Below are 20,782 nucleotides of genomic sequence, written 5' to 3' on the forward strand. Positions count from 1 at the left end.
AGGAATGAAAAAGGAAACTCAGTCCTGAAAACTGTACTTGATGTCACTCTCCCACCATTGCTTCTAATCATCATCTCTCCTCCAATGCCTTCCATATTTTGGCAGTAGAAGCCAATGCAAATTGTGTGTGGGGGGGCTGGCTTCATGTGAAGGATAACCATTGTGCAGTTATAGTTAGGTCAGATGTTCCATAGGAAGAGCATTTTTTGTTTTGCAAGTAACTTTGGAGCTATTTCATGAGTCTTCACAAAACGTTCCCCCCAAAATCCTGTGCCTTCTTGGAAAGTTTCAGGGTGATGTGTCAAGAGGAAAGATCCCAAAATGCTTGTTTTCCATGGAACATTATTCAGCAGCCATAAAAGAAGTCTGGGGCTTGGTCCCTGATAACTGAAAAATAAATGTTAAAACTATGCAGTGGGGTAGGGGCTAGTCTGACCCCTTGGCCATGTGCGGGGGTTTGAGTGGGAAACCCTGAGTTCATATTTAAGAAATGGGCTCCAAGTGCAGCAAAGCATTTGTGTGAGCTCCAAAAAAAAAAAAAAAAAGGAAGGATGTTGGGTCGAGCGGTGGAACATTGCTCGCTGACCAGGCAGGAGCTAGCTGAAATTCCATGAACTGCAGGGAATTGGTCACCGGGCCTAGCCACACCCTGCGATTGGCCCACACTGCACATGTAACACGTGAGGTCCTAAGCAGGGTTTTGTGAGGGCCCAAGTTATAGTTAGCTCAGTAAACTATAACTTGTGAATCTCAGTGGCTTTTTGCATTTAAAGAGTGACTTATTACTGACATTTTCACCCATTATAACAGCAGTTTAACCTTTTGTTTTTTTCTACTCCAGTGCAATATAAAATCACGTTGAAGACATTTACTTCTCAGGCAGGCCCCTATCTGTTGTAAGGATGAGATTGTGCTTTAGGACTTGTAGAAGAATGTCATCAATTTGGTTATGGAGAAGGGCAATAACTACATAATTGTGCGCTTAAATCATTATAAACAATCTGAGATGGCTCAAATCACAATCATTGCATAAAAATCTAGCTAGAACTCTGTTAAGGATATTTATAGCTATTTTGTGTGATCTGAAAAGTTCCTTTCGAAAAACAATAGTTATATCTATCAATAAGTATAATAGTGCTGCAAAGCTTGTTTTGTGTTTATTTATTATTGTGTGACATCGGGTCCCTGCAGGTAACGGCATGTGTAGCCAGAAACAGATAAAGCCAAGGTAGGACTGATCATACCGGGCATCAGGAGTTTCCCTAGGAGACTAGAAGAGTGTTTTGCCAGTTATGTTACTGGGGTGGGGGGATTGTTACTGTGGGAACCGTTTTGCTGCAGTGATGCTATATCAGCCCCAGTCACAAAATCAGCAGGTCAGCATAATCCACTCAGGACTCACTGTTGTTTCCAGCCATCATTTGTTTAAAATGTATTATGGGACACATTTATTGCCAAGTGGCGCAGCACGTCACCTTGCTGCACTGCATCACAGTGAAAGGGCAGGGAAGTGCCATATTTATCTCAGTATGATGCATTGCTGTCCTTTCCACAGCGCTGGCGCACAATGGGCTGCCTAGCACCAACGCAGATACCCTTGCACCATTGCTTTATTTGAGAAGTGTCTAGCTGTCTTTGGTGATTAAGCTTCCTGCTGGAGAGAGTTTTGTCTATAGGCAGTTGTACTCATCCAAGTTAGCACAGAGGGTTAATATGTCTGCTGCAAAGAATGTGTACTACACAGCTCACTGAACTATTTTCTATGGGCTTACTGCATTTAACACAATGGTACTTTTGTTACTGTTCTTAAATTATAACCGCAATCTAGCACAGAGAGCTATATAAGCTGCCATCAAAGAGCTGAATGCAAGCTGCATGGTACAGGTTAGAAGGTTTATTTTCCCCGCTGTTTCATTATCCTATTATTGCTAAAAAAAGGGTTTGTTTGGGTAAAAATACATTCTTAGTAGTAAAGCCAAACCTAACCACTGTGTTACGGGTTGAATCCTGAGTTTGTTCTTGTCCAGAACAATCACTCATAAACAATGCCTACTTGTATGGATGGCGTGAATCCTACACCCGTAGACCCCTTTCTATGTAAAATTTTCTTTACACTGATTTATTCATTTACACACATATTATTCATTGTCTTTATATGTGTGTGAGATGTAAATTGCTCCGACCCCCTACACTGGATATGAGGCATTATAACAAGCTCCAGAGGTCCACCTGTAACAGCCCTGCTGACCTACTGTACTGGACCTGCCTGAACCTGCAACTGGAGCTGCCTAATCCCTTCTTGTTTCTGCTGGCCTCTGGTGGAACAAGTTACTGATCGCCATTATGTGCCCCAATAGGCCCTGTACCTTTGGCCTGCATCAATTGAGCTCCTCCTGTGAAAGAAGGTGAAATCCTGAGGTTTCGTGATCTTTGCCACCACGAACGGGCCTCTTTGCACTGAGACTTTTGCCACCAGCGATGACCACCAGTAAGAAGCACCATTGAACCTGACTGTTCATGTTACAGTGACGAGCAGTGATGATTGACAGCAAGAGCCTGACCCATTCATTGCTCTCTAGCAACAACCGTCCTCAAGATGCTCTCTGCTCCTCAGGGCCTCTTCCACTGCGACCCAAACTCTTTGTGCTGGACATTGAGAAGCTCATTTTTTCAATGGGACTGACCTGGCCACTGTATTTGACCCATGCTGCATCATGGTCAGCTTGAACTTGTGACTTCCTCTCCTTCTAGCACTATTAGATAACCACAGTCGCACTTTGTGTTTTTAGGCACTATATTTGCTTACAATTTTAAAATGTAATATCTCAAGTTCTATTAAATGGATTTTGTCATTCTGGTCTTATTTTATTTATTAAGATTTACTCTATTTTTCTAAATTGGTTTGGGATTTTTCCTAATTTCCGGTAGGTGCTGCATAAATACTTCACATTTTGCTCTAAGTTAATACTGACAAATACCAGAGGGCTAAGCACAGGTTAATTTAGTGAATGTTTTTGGCTCACCCTGACATTGTTATATGAGTGGGCCTTTTATTCCTTTACCAATAACTTGATTTCTTACAAAGTCAAATTGAATTAAAAATGAATGAAATACCAGAAATGCACACTTAGGAAATAATATTTATAAGTGGAGAAAAAAGGAAGAATGTGATAAAGGAGAGAAAAAAGAAGAGATCAAGCAAAAGGTAGAAAAGCAGGGAGAATAGTACAAAAAGAGGTAAAATTACAATGTATACGAGTAATTAAAGCGCCACATCATAAAACGAATCCAAGAGGAATTATGATGCATAAATGACACTGATAATATCAACAATACAATTAAATCAAAGTGACTTCTAATTATGAAGCTTAGAAGCATTAGTAGAAGGATTGTGAGATAAATAATTGGTAGGTGGTAGCCACAGTTTATTAAAGGTGAGAGTTAATTGTGAAAAGATGGGATTATAGCTATCCAATCCATGGTTATGACTTATTAAATCCCACCAATATTTAATAGAAATATTTTCCTTGGTTTTCCAAATAGAAGTAATAACTTAAAGTACAACAATTGCAATCATTATGTTCACAAGTATGACAAACATTCCATTATGAGGCCATATTAAATGTGTTCTACCTGAAAACAAATTGTCAAAAGAAAAATGTAGGGAAAGGTTGTTAATAACCTTCATTTTCTGCCAAACGTTAATTAGAAATTGCAGGGTATATAATGAACATATACAAATAAGAACTGTTAGACCTGAAAGCCTGAGGGCAGTCTTCCACCAAACATTTTGCCTGTTTGACTCACATATTTGCTGATTTCTTTTTGTTGGCCTTAGGACTCTGAATACTTTACCACTGCTGACAAGTGCTAAACATGATTTAATTGGTACATCCACAATCATCATATTGATTTACTTATGAGTTCTTAGTAAAGTGCACTAGATGTGCCCATGGCCTCTAAATTAAATGCCATTAGTGTGACTTCAGCAGTACTGGTGCCACCCAGTCAAGTAGCAGTTAAACATGTCTCTGGACTGCCATTGCAGAGCCTTTATTGTCCAATGACACTACAATGGCATTTAAAACCTCTTACCAAGCATTAAGCTCTTCTTTTATTAAAGATAAGTCCCGCCTAAGGTAAGCTTTTGGTAGCCCTTAGGGCAGGTTGCTATATGATTAAAAGGCAAGGCATATACCTTTAAGTTTTACATGTCCCGGTAGTGAAAATTTCCCAAATTCATAGTCATACTGTGAGGCCTACCCCTATCATAGTTCAACATTGTAGATTCCTTATTACATTCAATAAGCTGTGTTTCCTAATTTACAAGAAGTAGATATGTTGTTTTTAGTACTTATGGAATTGTAATAATAAATCATCTTTAATAGTAAAGTTGGATTTATTGTTATCATTTTTAAAATGCCACTTTTAGGAAGTTTACATTTTCCTGTTCTTAGCCTTGTGTGCCTGCAGCCTGTCTCCAATACATGCCTGGGGTGGGTGACAGCTGCATTCCCTCTATACAGCCACACACAGAGGGGGCTTAGGCGTGACTGATAGGCCATCAACATCCTGATGGTCCATCCTGGGGAGGATGGGAAGGAGGAGCTGAAACATACGCCTGAATAGGCAGTGTCCAGCTTCAAACCAAAGGGCTGCATACCTCCCTGTAATGAGTCTGGAGTCAGGGTAGGAAGAAAGGACCTCTGACCTTTCTTTGAAGTCACCCCACTTCAAAGGCATGACTGGGTATAAGCACTGTACCTCTTACCATACCAATTCAGTACACTCTTGGACCTATGAAGAACTCTGCCAGGAAAAAGGACTGCTGCGTACTAGAAAGACTGACACTCTGGACTGCTGCTCTGGAAGAACTGCTTTTCTGCTGTGCTGCCCTGCTGCCCTCTGCTGAGTAAGAATGTAACCTGTCTCACTTAAACCTCAAGTGACTCCATGGGGTATCTGGCTTGCCTCCTGTTCTTCTGAAGTCTCATGAACACAAAAGACTTCCAACCCTTCATCAATAGCACCTGAACTGTGCTTGCTGCATGTCTTGCCCTGTCAATTGGTGCCTACCCAGCTCAGCCCCTTGGAAGTAGGTATAAAGGGCTGCAACTGCTAGAACCTGCACATTGATGCCATTGCGCAGATCAGAACCGGTACATCCGCATTGACGCTAACACATTCTCACACTTGTGAGGATCAGAAGCACCGCATTGCTAACTGTATGACACATCGCCTCCATTCCAGATGTATCTCCAACTTTTCATGATTGGAGCTGATGCACTGCCTACATCTTTGGGATCAACGCCAACGTGTTGCCTCTCTTGCTCCTTGCCTATTGTTCTTGATGTCAACACATCTCCGAGCCAAAGTACTGTTTCAGTGAACCAAGGCTGTATCTGACCTGCACTCCATCATGGTCAGCCTGAGTTTTCAGATTTGACACGGTCCAGTGCAACCAAGTAGCCCTGGTTGGTGCTTTTTGCTTCTAAGCACTACAACTATATTCTATTTTTAAAAAGCTCAAATCTCACCTTCTACTTATTGAGGTTTTGTTGTTTTGGTCTTGTTTTGTTCATACATATATAATCTAATTTTCTAACTTGGTGTGAAGCCTTTTGTTATTGTTTTCACTGTGTTACTGTTTGAAGTGGTGCACAATACTTTAAACAATGCCGCCTAGGTTAAGTCTGTCTGCTCTGTGCCAGGGTACCAGATTGTGAGCACAGGTTAATTTAGGGTGTGTATGTGACTTATCCTGACTAGAATTGTGGTTCCTTCTTAGACAGGGTACATACCTCTGCCAACCAGAAACTCACTTTCTAACAATAAATAATAGAGTAGCTGGAGAATCACAACCCCAACTGATGCAGCACTGCTGAACTCACATTACTTTAAATAAATGGACTGGAGTGTAAAACGATTGTACAAGGGAAATTGAGTGTCAAGTGAATGAAGATTAGCCCAATATTGACTGAAACAAACACTGACCAAGTGTATTTTAAATTGAATTCTCACAAAATCTCATTTTTTGATGTAAGTTTATCTGTATTAGGTAAACTAAGTAGTTTATTTGAGACAAACACGTTAATAGGTAGAGTATGAGAAACAGGATTAATTGGCACTCTATTGGGCTCAAGGGATTGAACGTCACTAGTATAAATTGGAGATCATCTTTTAGTTCAATATATTGGGTAGAAAAACTATACAGTAGAATACATCTTTTGGATACAACTAGAAACATAACAATGAAGTTATCTACAAATGACTGTGACACATTGAATGTTTTCTTATCAGTCCTTCTTTTCTATAATAAAACCTCCATTTATTACCCAAATGAGATTATTGGTCATCTTAAAATAAAGTCAAATTAGAAACGGCCTTAGCAAATATCAAGAGAAGAACATGTTTATGGAAAAAGGAGGGACCTGAGCAAGATTAAGATTAAAACACAGCAACACTGGAACCTATGTTCCTAGGTGACTTGAAATGTGCCTGATTCCAAATGTCTTAAAATATGTTGAGTAATCTGTGAAATCATCACCACTATTAGCCCTGGTCTATTCAACTTGTATAGAGAAATGCTGGGCTCCTTTCCATTCCAAAGACATTTAAATAATATATTATAAGTAGCAATAACAACATCTTAAGAATTGCAACAGGTAACATCATAAGTGAAAAAAACAGGAAGAATCATCATCTTTACAAAATGACTTCATCTGTATTATTTCTAGAGTACCTCCGATTGAATTACAGTACCAAATCCTTAAACATTTGATCCTAATCTAGTTCCAACATAGACCAGTCTCCACAAAAGTTTTTTTTCGTCCAGTATTTATTCCAGGTCATGATCTGTGATTTATCCACATTACGTTTATAGCCCTATGCCACTAACTAAGACTTGAGTTCATTAAGGATGTTGCTAAGAAAAGTTTCAATTTAGATATAAATAAGAGAAGATCATCTACATAAGCAGAAAATTTAATGGATTGATATTTCACCTTGAAAGCAGAAAAAGTCCTCAAACTTTCTAAGCTGAAAAGAAATGGCTAGAAAGCCAAAACAAAAAGTAAGGGGCGTCCCACTGAAGTGTCTGTTGTAAGAGAAAAATAAGACGTTTGAACTCCACTGCCCATTACCAATGATTTAGAAGAATGTTATAAGAGAAAAATACATTCAAGAAATTAGGTCTAAAACCATGCCATTTTAATGTTTTCATGAGAAATTTCCACTTTACTCTAGCAAAAGTCATTTCCATTTCTAAAGTAATTGCTGCAATTGAGTGTACCATCTTGGATGCTTTGTTAATCATATTTAAAAACATTTGGGAGTTATCTGCTGTGTTTCTGCTTTTAACAAAATCAGATTGTTCTAACTCAATGAATTTGGGCCATAGATTATCCAATCTCAATGGCAAGCTCTTAGCAAATATCTTACAATTGGTATTGATGAGAGAAATAAGTATATCGTTTTTACATAGAGAAAGGCCCTTGGAGATTATACATTGCATAGCTTTTGTGAAGGAGCCTTCAGATGAATTAGTTTAGAGACCATGGGGGAAAAGAAGTCTTAAAAAAGTGAGTAAAACTGAACTGTAAAACCATCTAGACCTGGTGCTTTAGCTATGTGGAGGCTTTTTAGTGCAGAGTACAGTTGTTCAATTTCTAATACATCCTCTAGAGAAGATATGTCAATATTACCTATAGCTTTCTTTCTGAACGTATTAATATCAGTATTAACACATCTGAAGCATAGGTTTCAGGAGAATATAGGTTCTGGAAGTAATTTGTAAAATATTCAGCATTGTCTAAGTCATTCACAATAAAATTCACAATTAAATTTTCCTCTCTAAATTTTAAATGATTTACTTAGAAGGACCCAACTCTAATGTTCCCTCCCTAATATCTAACAATTGATTACCATCACCACCAAGTAAGAAATTATCACAAAAATGTTCTTATACTTTCTAAGAAACTATTTTCCAGAAATGGATCAGCATGTTTAGGGCCATATACATTCATTATACAAATAGCATCATCACAATTTTGTGTTTGACAGTGACCCATGTACCTTCAGAATCTTTGTCATGGGGAAAACAAAAATATGTCACTTCTTATGTTAGAGCATAGCAACACCATTCATACTAGAAGTAGAAGGTAAAGAATATTTTTCAGCAATCCACTTCTTATTCAATGTACCCACATTAGCCTTAGAATGGAGGGTTTCTCACAATAAAACCAGCTGTCATTTAAGTTTTGTGAAATGAGACACAACCTTCTGCCTCATAGTGTGGTGTTTTAAACCCTTAACATTCCATATAATAATTCAAAGATTTATCATATTTAAAGTTGTCTTCATAAATATAGTTTTAAAGACATACATGAAAGAGAAAATGAGATGTAGTGAAAAAAGACTGAAAAATAACAGAGACAAATAAGAATCAGGAGATAATGTGCCCCAGCATTAAAACATAATTTAGCAGGTGGGGCTAAAAGAAAAAGTATCCTTGTTGCTATAGAGACCATGAAGAGAGAAATAGCAACATCCCAAAGATTGTAAGGGAAGCAGAACACCTAAGTGCGTATGGGCATTCCAACAAAATACATAAGAAGAAATTACATAATATGTAAAGAGGTAAACACAAGGAATGCAAAGAAGAATGACTCAATAATACATAAAGGAGTAAGAATGAAAAAAATGTTGCAAAAGAAGTGAACACACCCATTGTGATAAGAAAATAGGTCTGGGAACACCAGGAAACAGCCAACAAAGGGGAGTTCATATATGATGAAATGAACAATTAAGTCTGAAAGAGACCATAACACCTCCAAATCTGAAAAACAAAAGAAGGCACAGATGGAAAATGACAATATAGTCACATAGATAATTAGAAGAAAGATGGGTAGCATCTATATTGAACCTTACAGAACCATAAGAAAAAGCTAATCAATCACGGAACAACATTGGCTACGAATTCAATATCTTCAGGTCTATGCTCCTGAATGAAGTCTTATCCTAATATGTTGCCTTGAACCAACAAGGATAAACAAGATCATATCCAGCATTCATCATCTTGGACTGCAAACCTAATGATTAGCAATTGCATTTGAGATATCCTGCAAAAACAAAACTTTATTGCTTGACCATTGCAAATTTCCAGTTTTCATTGCTGCTGTGAGGACATCATTCATATCAGTAAATTTTAAGAAGAGAATGATGATACTTGTAGGTCTTGTGTTATCCATAGAAGAAAACTTTGGGTGTAAACAGTGGGCTGTTTGAATACTGAGTGGACCATGACCTTGCAAATGTACAATCAAGGGAATAATCTTTTGCAGAAAGGAAATCATATTCAGGCCTTCTGATCCTTCCGGTACACCCTACAGATTAAGTATATTTCCCCTGTTTTTATTTGCCACGTCCTCTGTCAAGAGTAGTGCTATTGGGTGAAACCATCAAGGTGCTCTTAAAGGAGGATAGACAAGTGAGTGGTTTGAAATGTTATAAATATATATCAGATTGATTCAGTAGTTAAAACATTGTACAGTGTAGATCTGTTGAGAGTAATATATTCACCCAAACAAAAAGAAAGATTAAATAGTATATGAAATAAAAAGGCAACATTTGCATTTAGACGAAGAATTATGTGACGGTAGTGCCACACAACACCAATATCATTAAGACTCATGGGGCCCTTTGCACTATCTTAGTATGTATGGCAGGCTAAAGCGTGAGGTATTCTACTTCATGCTGGGGAGCAGGTTAGAACTTGAAGTGCTGTCCTGGTTGGGTTGGAAAATGCAGCTGATATCATACATAATGTATGAGAAATTTGCTAATTCCTTGGTACAAAATATAAACAACTGAGATCTCTTTCACTCCATCAGGTAGTCAGCTAGTACTGGATACCTCATCAAAAAAATCAATTGAAGCAAGGACATCTTTTCAAGAGGACACTAAAATAAATCATACACATTTAATTGCTATTTTCACACCATCCAGACTTCAGCCAACCCCAAGAAAGATTTCAGCACCTCCTTTTTCCCTTGTTTCAGAAACCTATTTAGTAGTTCTGTGGCATAAACAATCAAGACCTGTTTTCTGTAAATAAGAGAGATTACTCAAATACTAAAACAAAACCTATATCATATCCAGATGACCTAAACAATTTCTACTCTATTTCTACATTTCCTATGCTAGCAAAATGTCTGTTGAGCTATGAGGAGATGCAGATGAAACAATGCATGGATGAAAATAATCTTTTGATTGCTTCCAATCAGGTATGATTTTACTTCAGCCAACAGCCCAGACACAACTATGTTAGAAATAGTTTATGAACCTTTTAGAAAAAACTGGGAATAACGCCTTCTAATTTTTCTGAGCCTGTTATTAGCCTGTGCCATGGTCGGTCATGGTTCCCTGATAACAATCTTGGAAGAAAGGACAGGAGTAAAAGATTCAGTTTTAAAATGACTCTTATCAGCAAATTGATCTTAGCAAATAGAAAATTCTCTAACTCTCTCTCCAGTCCCTCCCCTTTCCTACAAGGTGTTCCCAAGCCATAAATGGATCCTTAGTTCTATTAAGTGTAATTAGGTACTCCAACCTCTCATATTGCCCTTAAGGTGATGACAGTGCTTAATCCGAAAGTCTCCTGCCCAGAGAACATTGTCTACATTTCAGAAAGCATCACTGACCTTCAGTAATAGTTGTTACTTCAACATCTCAAAATGAACCCACAAATAATGAAAAATAATGAAATAATGGAGTTCCTTCTCATTGTATTGTTGCAATGCTCATTAACTATACAGCCCTGACTTGATTCACTAAGCCTTCTTGACTATAAGCGTTTCATTATAGAATTCTCCAGATACATTCAGTTGCACATAAAGGCCCTAGCCAAAGTACCTCAACACCAAATGGGTTTTCTTTAATGGAATAAAATATTTTTTCCAAATAGAGTATTTCCATTTCCAGTCCTTTTCTAATCCTCCCAAGGCTTGATTATTATATTCTCTTCCTCATTAGCTTAAATACAATTAACATTGATCCTCCAAACCATCTCTGCATGGTAAAACTCACCTAGAGTCAGGGACCTGAAAATAGGTTTACATCGCCCCTGACCTGATCATGCTTAATTGGTTTCCAGGCTAATCCAGGAGTTTGTGTAGTTTATAAAATCCTTGATGCTAGTGCCACTAAATATCTAGCTAGAAATTGGTTACTTCTGGATTCTCACTCTTTGACTTAAATCTCATTCCTTTATGACAGCAGAAACCCTAGAGCAATCTGTGCACCTGGAATATATAACTACATTCCTCCTAAAATCAGGATACTTTTTACCTATGATAAGGTAACAAACTTATTTAAATGTTTACTCTTTTAACACTTGTTACTTTGACCTCTGAACTGAGATTGTTTTCCTAGCTCAATGAAGTAATACTCAACCGAAAAATCTAAAATCATCCAGCTGCAGACACCACATTTCCTCTATACTTGGATCATTTGCATAGATATATATATATTTGTTTGTGTCTTTGAGAAATATGATACACGTATGCAACCTCGTTTGTAAAGCTCTATGCTGTCCAATGTTGTTTGGTTGATTGTTTATAAAACTGCTAAAATATATACATTAAAATAAAGGCTGTGAAAATACTTATTGTGCAAACTTTGAAAAGGTCATAACACACTTTGTCAGAATAATTATACTAACTTTTGACAATAGCAGTAGCACATAACCTGCAGAAAATAAAAATAATAATAATCATCATCATCATTATATCACTTAAAATGTTTTATTTCTGTTATCCTTTTGTTGCTTTGTTGCCGGTATTGTTTCCTATGTGTCATCTACCATCTAGCAAGTCACACAGAAAGGGTAAATCTACAATGTCCTGCCCTTTTCCATTTTTTTCATTTCTGCCCTTGATTTCTGTATGCTTTTAAACAGCTATGGCTATGATATGAGCATATCTTTGGCATGATACATCTGGAATAATGTTCATGTAAAACATATGCAGGTTGCTTCTTTTTAACAAGATAACAACATGGCACAAGCTTGTTTAATTTTAGTTTCTTCAAGTGGACATCTCATTGAGTCTGTTGTTGTTTTGTCTTACAACAAATACTTTAGAGGGTGTGCAGTACAGTCCAACATTATTTCTACCATACCTAAGGGATTTGCATACATTTACTGTGTGTCACCACTGGCCCAATAGCAAGAAATCTCTCAAATGCAGAGTTGTAGTATGTTGATTTTCAAGGCCCTATGCTAAAGTAGGCCTTTTAATTGAAACAGTCACATAAAATGTAGTTAATTTGCAATTTCTGCATGGTCAGCCCAGGTGTTTTACCTTTTTTCTGTATTCTATTTTTGCTGGACTTTGAACTTTGTGCATTTTACCCCAGCTAAACAGGACTAAAGTGCTTGTGTTCCCTATTTAATATAGGTAAATTGTCTAACCCTGGCTGATGTATTTAGCTTGCCTATAAATACCAGGTATATGAAGTAGGAAATGCACCCAGGGCCTGGAAGTTAAATGCTACCTGTGGACGTCATCAGCACCTATTGTGCCATCCACAGCACAGGGTTGAACTGTATAATTGGTTTAGTCTTACCATTTGTAGCCTAAAACCTGAGGTTAACCTGTTAAAATAACCCTTTTTGATAGGTAGGAAACCCTGATTGTAAATATTATTTGCTACCTAAAAGTTAGTATGCCTGGTATTTAAAAGTAGAATATATGTGAAATTAAAATTGGCATCTTCCCTCAGTGACTAATCACCAAACGCTATTTTCACTGGCAGGATTGTAGATGGATCCCAGAAAATCTCTGACTGCAAGCTGATCAGTCAATGTCTTGTTTCCATATTTATTAAACATCCAATTCATTGCTGAAGTTATACTGTAATATATATTTAAGAAAAGTAACTTTTAGAAAGTTACATTTTCCTGTCTGAAGTTCCTGGGGGCTAATTTTCATAAGCCTACCACAGCTACCCAGCCATTGCTTGACCTTAATGAGGTAAGAAAACTGTTGCCAGAGCAATAAAATGGGTTACGCATAGTGACATGATCGGATAGGTGTGGAGCATGTGTCCCCTATCAGCTCAGGAAAGGCAGCTGGTGAGGTTCCAGAAACTTTAATAACTTCAAGAGGGAAGACCTGCCCATTTATAGTGCAGTGTAAGGTGAAGCCTGGGAGGGGGGAAACTCTTTGATCTCCTGATACATGGTAGTCAACGTGACTCCATCCCATTGGTAGTGGGAGCTGGTTTGGTGTAGTGTATGACTAGCAGATTACTCATTTCCCTAAATATGCTCCTGGTTGCAACACAAGCTCCCCCGAAGGGCAGAAAGTTGCAATGTGGGATATTTTGAAGTAAGGCAAACAGGATGTGCTACAAAATTAAAGTGTGGGGTTGCCCTCAGGAGCATTTTCCTCATTGGTTAGGGAGTGTTGTCCACAGTTCACCAAAGACCATTGGCTAGTGAAATCTCCAAAGCTGACACCTTTCTCACATCTCAGAAAAGTTTCTGGATCTGCTGTCTGTGACCTGTTTGCAGACCTGAAGGGCTGGGACTGCTCCCACTTGTTCCTAGGACTGAGAAGTAAATTCAAAATGTTAGTTTCTTTCCTCCTGTGAGGTTAAAGGGGTACAAAAAGCTGCAAGAGGCTTTTTCCTGAAGTAACCAGTATCAACTGGACTTCTACGTGACTCTGCTTGTAGCCTATGCTGGAGTGAGTTCTGGCCCCTAAGTGCTGTCCTGGTGGTCCTGAGAGCCTTCAGAAGTGACCCAGAGAGGCTGTTTCAGAAACCCTAAAAGGTTGGAACTTAGAACATTTTTGGTCTCCCAAAACCTCCCGAGCCATCATGCAGACCTCACAGCGAAAGTGTCCAATTTTGATGCACCTTCCTGAGATGCAGCTTCAGGTTTGCTCCCATGAAGTACATCGAGCTCCACAAAAATGACAAATTCAGGAGCTAAATTCTTTGACCGAAACAAACCTGCTTGGTGTATTTGGCCCGTGCTCCACTGCAGTCTGCCTGAAGTTGCATCACAGACCCGGTCTACTACATCCATGCTTTTTGCGCTATTTTCACTTAAATCTTTAAAAGTCATATATACAATTCTCTTCATTGGATTTTTGCTGTTTTGGTGTCAGTTTTATATTAGAATGTACAGTATTATTCTAATTTGGTTTGTAATCTTTTTTGTTTTATTTTTTTACTTTATTACTGTTTTGGCACTGCATTAATACTTTACACATTACCCTAAGTTATGCATGTCTGTGCCATAGCTAGCAGGGTGCTGAACTCAGGTTAATTTAGTGACTTTTGGGATTCACCATGATGGTTTACTGCGACCATTCCTTGGGGAATGTCATCTACCTACCTCAAATAATTATCCACTTTTTTGTATACAATAATAATCACACCAACATGGGTTAGTTAGCAAACCAGCAGATCTGCAACTTCTTGTTACCCAACTGTGCTGGCCTTGTGCTATTGCTTACATTGTCAAAGCATTGGCTACTTTAAAATCTTCCTGAACCACCATACTCATTAAGCGCTGCTGCTGACTCTCTAAATTCCCATTTAACCATCCTCAACATCATCATTAGCATTATTATTGCATCTGCTTTACAGATTTTTCTTCAGACTTATTCATTGAAGATCACAAGAAATTCTGCATACATACTTATCACAAGTGACATTGTAATTCTGTTCTTGTCACTTAACTGTTAGTACCTAGACATTTTCTAATGTGTGAGGAGAACAAAAATAGCAATCTCCACTCTTTTAGTTAATTTGTTAACACATGCCTATGCAGCAGCTAATGTTCCTTTAACAGCAAAGAGGTCCTCTCCCTGTTAACTCAGAAATAGTGGTAGTTAAATTTCTAACTAGTTTCCATCATGGTTCAACTTCCTTTTACAACAGCTACATATAGTAGACTAAACTCCAAATTCACTCTCAAAGAGAGACAATTTGCAGAACCCCCTAAAAAATTACAACAGTGTCCAAAATCCCCAGCACAAAGTTCACCTTCAGTACATCATGAAAGAAAAATAGTGTATAGAAAGCAAGAGTAGGCAGAAAAAGAAGCAATGAAAACAGTTTTCATTACTTGTAAAACAGTGCCATCGGCATCAGGTGTGACATGAGTAAAATGCATATCGCATTAAATCTTCCTGTGAAATGTTCCCTGTTTTCTGAGTTTTCGATTTTAGTTATTTTTTGTTTTTAATTCTGTCCTGGCTCTTCTTTTTTCCCTTGTAGGAGAGCAGCTCCTTCGGCTGAGTTTTCAGTTGATAAGACCCGTCATCTCATGTCTTTCCTTACCATGCTTGGCCCCAGCCCAGACTGGAATGTTGGATTGTCTGCAGAGGACTTGTGCACAAAAGAATGTGGTTGGGTTCAGAGAGTGGTTCAAGATCTGATTCCATGGGATGCAGGCACTGACAGTGGCGTCTCCTATGAGGTATTTCTTTCTGATAAGTAGAATAAACATGCCAATAGTATTATCTATGCATGTCACTATGCCTGTTGAGATGCATCTAAGACCTGATTCCACATGACTTTAGCTTTCTAATTATCATGAACTTCTGTCCCAATTATTACATGTTATAAATTGAGCTTATTTTCTCATGTTTACTTTATCCCATTCTTAATGTTTATGTCTATCTGTCTATTTTTATCTCTGCTTCTCACTCTGTTCTTTTCTTGGCAGACCTCTCCATCTCTGGAACCGTTTAATTTCACATCTTCCTATTTTCTCCATTTTGGGCAATCAATCATATTTGCTGTGGTTAAAAGATATCAGATATAATGTTCCTTCTTATATACTACTATTGGATTTATAATTTAATAATCTCTTGTGTCATATCCATGTGATGATTTGGCAGAGGGAGAAACCTAGAAATTCACGGTATTATCATAATCAAGAGCAACTTCAATTACATAAATCTGAACTGATGTTAGTTAACAATGAAACAAATTGAAAATCAGCATTATATATGCATAAATGTATTCATAACTCAAACACCATTTTCTCTCTCAGGACCGATCTTATCATGTCCAGTAACCACGAAGTGTGATATTTACCATGTGTGATAAAAACTATTCTGATTCTTTAAGATGACTATGAGCAATAACTTGAGCAACTTGGTCAAAATTTCTGATTCAACTGGTAATCTGCCACAAATATCATTGATAGAAACAGCCCTTCTTAGCCCCTTCTCAGAAGAGTGGTGAATGACCACCCATGTCGCTTGAGTTGCAGGAACATGCAGAAGTGTTGGTATAATGTGGAAAGTCTGCCTTGCATCGAGTTATTGCTGTAACAAATTTATGCTTTTGGTTCAGGTGCACTAGACAGAAGACTATGTCCAGATGAACCCAACAAATAATACTGGGTTGAAACGTGAACACCCTCTCCCCTTGTTTGGCTCTTGACTCATTGAATAAGGACCTTATGTACATTTTTTCATCTACAAATAAATACAGATTTGTATCTGTATTTGCACAGCAGTTTCTAAGTGTATTCCTAGCTATAGTTTTATCTTCAGAAAGCTGTATTAGTTTAAAGAATAACAAGAAAGATATTGTATACACACTAGGAAACCTCATTGTCAAATGTGTAAGGGTGAGGAAATGGCCCAAGATAAAATATAAGTAAAAAATAGCAGAAGATGAGAAGGAAAGTAGGATTAGAAGGTGGTTCGGAAATAAAGTGAGAATACATTAGAACATGTTAAGATATATAACTGAAGATGCAATGTACAGAACATTAACTCAAACAATCATGGGGTTTGCTTTGTTCTAAATACGAGTCACTTTTTTCCCCAGATAGTTTGAGATGTATATTTCCATTGTAATTGCTTGACTATGATGTTGTCCACTCTTCTTGTATCAAACTTTGTTTCCACACTTGAAAAGAAACATTACTTGCACATTTCCAGTTTCTGAGAATAAACTTGCATCTATTTATGAGAATACAGTCAGGAAGATAGCTATCATTGGTATTTGAGACAAGTGGATCATGCCGTCCTATTTGCAAGTATGAAAAGAAAAATTAGGTTTCAATTTGTAAATATGTCTTCAATAAACAGAATATTTGTTGCCAAAAGTCCTTAAGCAAGTGACAATAAAACAACATATTTGCTAAATTACCCTACATTACGGTAAGATTTCATCATGATTGATTCTCTCATGGGTTAATTTTGTACAACTGTGGGGAGTCCAGAAAGTTCTATGTAATCAATGGAATTTAGTTTGAGACATCTAGGATGTGATTTTGTACTTAAAACTAGACAACCAAATCTGTTGCCAGGTAAGGTTGGGAGTAGCAACAGTGGTTTCATGTTCTCATCTGGATATTGTAGTAGTCAATATTTTAGTAGTTTTTGGAAGAAGGGAGTAGACTTTGGACACATAATTGCCACTATGATTGTATTATTAAGCTATACGATCTACTATAGATGGATGTGAATATGACACCTTGGATTTAGAGATGATGTCCTTTAGCTTGAGGAAGTGGTAAAATTCCAAGTCGAGTAATTGATTTGTATGTTGTAGGTTTGCAAAAGTCAAAGGGGACTATTTGGAACCTATTTGATTCAAGGTGCATATACCCACAAAGGTCTAAGAGGACAAAACATTTGATAAATCTTTGGTTCCAAATTGATGCTAAGAAGTTTTGTTATAAATCTTGAGTCAATAGATAAGACAGTTTTTTTCGAGTGCTTGCAGAATGAGGAAAAGCCACGGTAGAAGATGTTAAAAAAGAAATTAAACTGGATGGTTGTATAATCTGCCTCGTTATCTTTAGCCATATCGTTGCTATTGATCTGATTGCAAAAACCATCCAGAGTTCTGTTTGGAAAAAAAGGCTGAATGATATAAGGTAAAATCAGCCAGTTTATCATCAACCAAGTGTTTAGACACTGTCGATTCTTTTAGGAAGATTCTTCTTTTTTGTGTGTTTTTTTGTGTTCCAGAAATTAGTTCTAAGATACTTTCTGTCTAACTTGCAAAAGAAACCATGTGATGATGGAATTGGAATCATAGAGATCAGATCATTTATCTTGGTAGAAATCAGCATCTTCCTTGTTTTGATTCTCCCCCACCAAGATAAGGATTTTGAAGACCAACCTTCCAGACGTTTAAACATGATTTTGTTCTGTCTAATAGATTCCATGAGATTGTCATTAAATTCATGCTGAGGTATTCTATGGATTTATTTTGGCAGACTAATCCAGAGTTGCCTATGAATTACTAGCCACTTAATTTGCTCAAGGCCATCACTTCTGACAAATCTCTATTTACAGTATAGCCCACAACCTGGAAAAATACTTCAATCATGTTAGACAGGTCCAGGATAGAGGCTTTCACGTTTTCAGTAAAAATAATATATCATCAATGTTAGCAGCTGCCTTTAATGTAAGACTGTCAAATGTTATACCTGCAATGCCTCTGTTTTCTCTAATTTCTTCCAGTAGGGGTTTGATGACTAGTAGAAAGAGTGCAGATAAAATGGATAGCCTTGTCTCATACCTTTTTTTAAGTTGAAATAATCTGAAAAGCCTAACTCTAGCTTCGGTTTTTAAATCTGGAGCCATGACCATTTAATATGGGACGGAAAAGTTCTCTCCTAGATTAAATTTATGAAGGACTGCTTTCAAAAACGGTCAGATCACTTTATTGAAAGCATCTCGGTGTCTAGAACTATAGTGACCACAGGGGAAGTCAGTTGAAAAGCCTTCTGGAAGACATGACATGAAAAGTCTGGTATTGTAACTGAATACTGCCTTTATGACAAAACTTACTTGAGTGAGATGAATTAATTTAGGAATTAGCCATTCTAATCTGTAGCGTGGACGACTTTAACATATATTTTCCAATCTATACTGATCAGGTAATTTGGTCTATATTTTTTTGTGCAAGAGAAGAATCTTTCTTTTCTTCAGATACAATATCTAACACTGTTTCTGCCATGGTACCAGTTATTTCCACTGAAGAAGACGACTGATATAAGTCCATCAATGGAGAGTCTAATACAGGCCAGAAAGTTTTATAAAATGAAGCTGTGTGTCTATCAGGACCAGGGGTGTTGGTAGATTTTAACTGTTTTATTACAATCCAGACTTCCTGAGGTGAAATGGGTGTGGTTTACGAGAGGTGTTCCACATCAGTGATGGTAGGTAGATCTAGATTGTCAAGGAGTACTGTGCATTTCACAGGGACAGTCTGTTGGTTTCTTTCATTAAAAGGCCTGTAATCCTCAACTACTTATAGTAGCATATTTCATCATCATGTACCTCTTCCCTACCTCCACAGATATAAGTATGTAGTGATCTCCCCTGAGGAGAACTTAGCATGGTGAAGACTATTTTTGAACTTAAAATGAAAGCCTAGTGTACACATTCACAAACTAGTAATGCTCACTACCAGTGCATGTTTTGTTCGAGAGAACATATAGATTGTATGATTTTTTCTCAAAAGGGAGAGTGAAAAAATGTATGTCAGGAGGCCAATGGACAAAAAGTTTTAATGCAGCCTCTTTTTTTGCATCCCTAAATGCCTCATTTTGAGTTTCCAGTCAGAGGTAAGTTTGTTGGTAAGACGGAGTACTTTACTCTTGCCATATGTAGGATCTTCCACATGCCAAATTTAAAGTTGCTTGTTGACAACTCTAATCACTGATAGGGACCACCATCATGTTCTTTCCTGTCACTATATGAAAAGTCAAAATGACTGTATCATCTGATAATCTTTTAACATTTTTAACAACATAAAGCAGGATTTTGTTTTTGAAAAAAGAAAGTAATGATCTGCACATCATGGTAGTTTTCTCCAATTGTGTGGGTTTTTTTTAAATGTGTTTACCTTCCTCTAGCCCCACATTTTTCATGGCAGTAAGGAAGAGTTAATACTGGTCATTCATCATTCTATATTGGGTGACTAAACCTCTGATGGCCCTTTCTCTTTCAGGCCATCTGAGGAGTATGTCAGTGATGGAGTTTTATCCATCACTGTCATACTTAAGGTCTACCCATCTGCAAATCTGGCAGATGGACTTTCAATTTGGCAGGGGGTGTACACTGTGACTGTTGCAATGCAGTAACCTCTCCGCCAAACTCTATATCAGTCTTAATTTTCCTAAAAGGTTTTTGCTATGCAAACCCTAATATGTTGACTAATGCATGCCATCATTCAAGTCATCACCTATTATCACTCTACCTATTTACTTACTTATTTTTATTTACAGATTCCAAATATCTCTGAGACAGCAAACTTGTGGTAGGTGTAGGCCTGTCGGTCCTTAATAATTAAACTTACAAGGGGACGCGTATAGGTCGATGAACCTTTTGACTCATTAAGGATGTTCTTACCATAGTTCAAGAGTGAAAACACAGTGATCAATGCACAATAATCGATAATCATTAGTCAAATCAATAATCAATGGAGTCAGTAATTTTCACACACCATGACCTTTCAGCCATGAATAACAACACCTTTGATTAAAGTTTAGTAAGTTTATTTCCCTATTATTAACAATACTAATGTCATGTAGCTTAATCGCCAAGTCAAATCAAACGCAATTAATAATAATTGTTAGCCAAAAGACACAAGAAACATGATCTACTCATAGCTTGGATCACAATGCATTCTAAAGCATCAGCACAAATCATTAGTAAAACCAGTTTCACTATTTCTACTACATCCATAGGGTTCAGCAAAATAGTTAGTCAACCATTTGTCCCTGCAA

General features: G+C 37.4%; 1 protein-coding gene across 2 annotated transcripts in view; it reads left to right on the forward strand.

The window, feature by feature from the left end:
• Positions 1 to 20,782, forward strand: part of SPON1 (spondin 1) — a 1,167,370-nt gene that overhangs the window by 984,067 nt on the left and 162,521 nt on the right. For both annotated transcript variants that reach the window (XM_069223539.1, XM_069223538.1), the window contains exon 8: positions 15,292 to 15,493. In XM_069223539.1, coding sequence (XP_069079640.1) covers positions 15,292 to 15,493 — 202 coding nt within the window. The remainder of the gene's footprint in view (positions 1 to 15,291; positions 15,494 to 20,782) is intronic.

Source organism: Pleurodeles waltl, chromosome 3_1 (genome assembly GCF_031143425.1).
Source record: "Pleurodeles waltl isolate 20211129_DDA chromosome 3_1, aPleWal1.hap1.20221129, whole genome shotgun sequence".
Lineage (NCBI taxonomy): Eukaryota > Metazoa > Chordata > Amphibia > Caudata > Salamandridae > Pleurodeles > Pleurodeles waltl.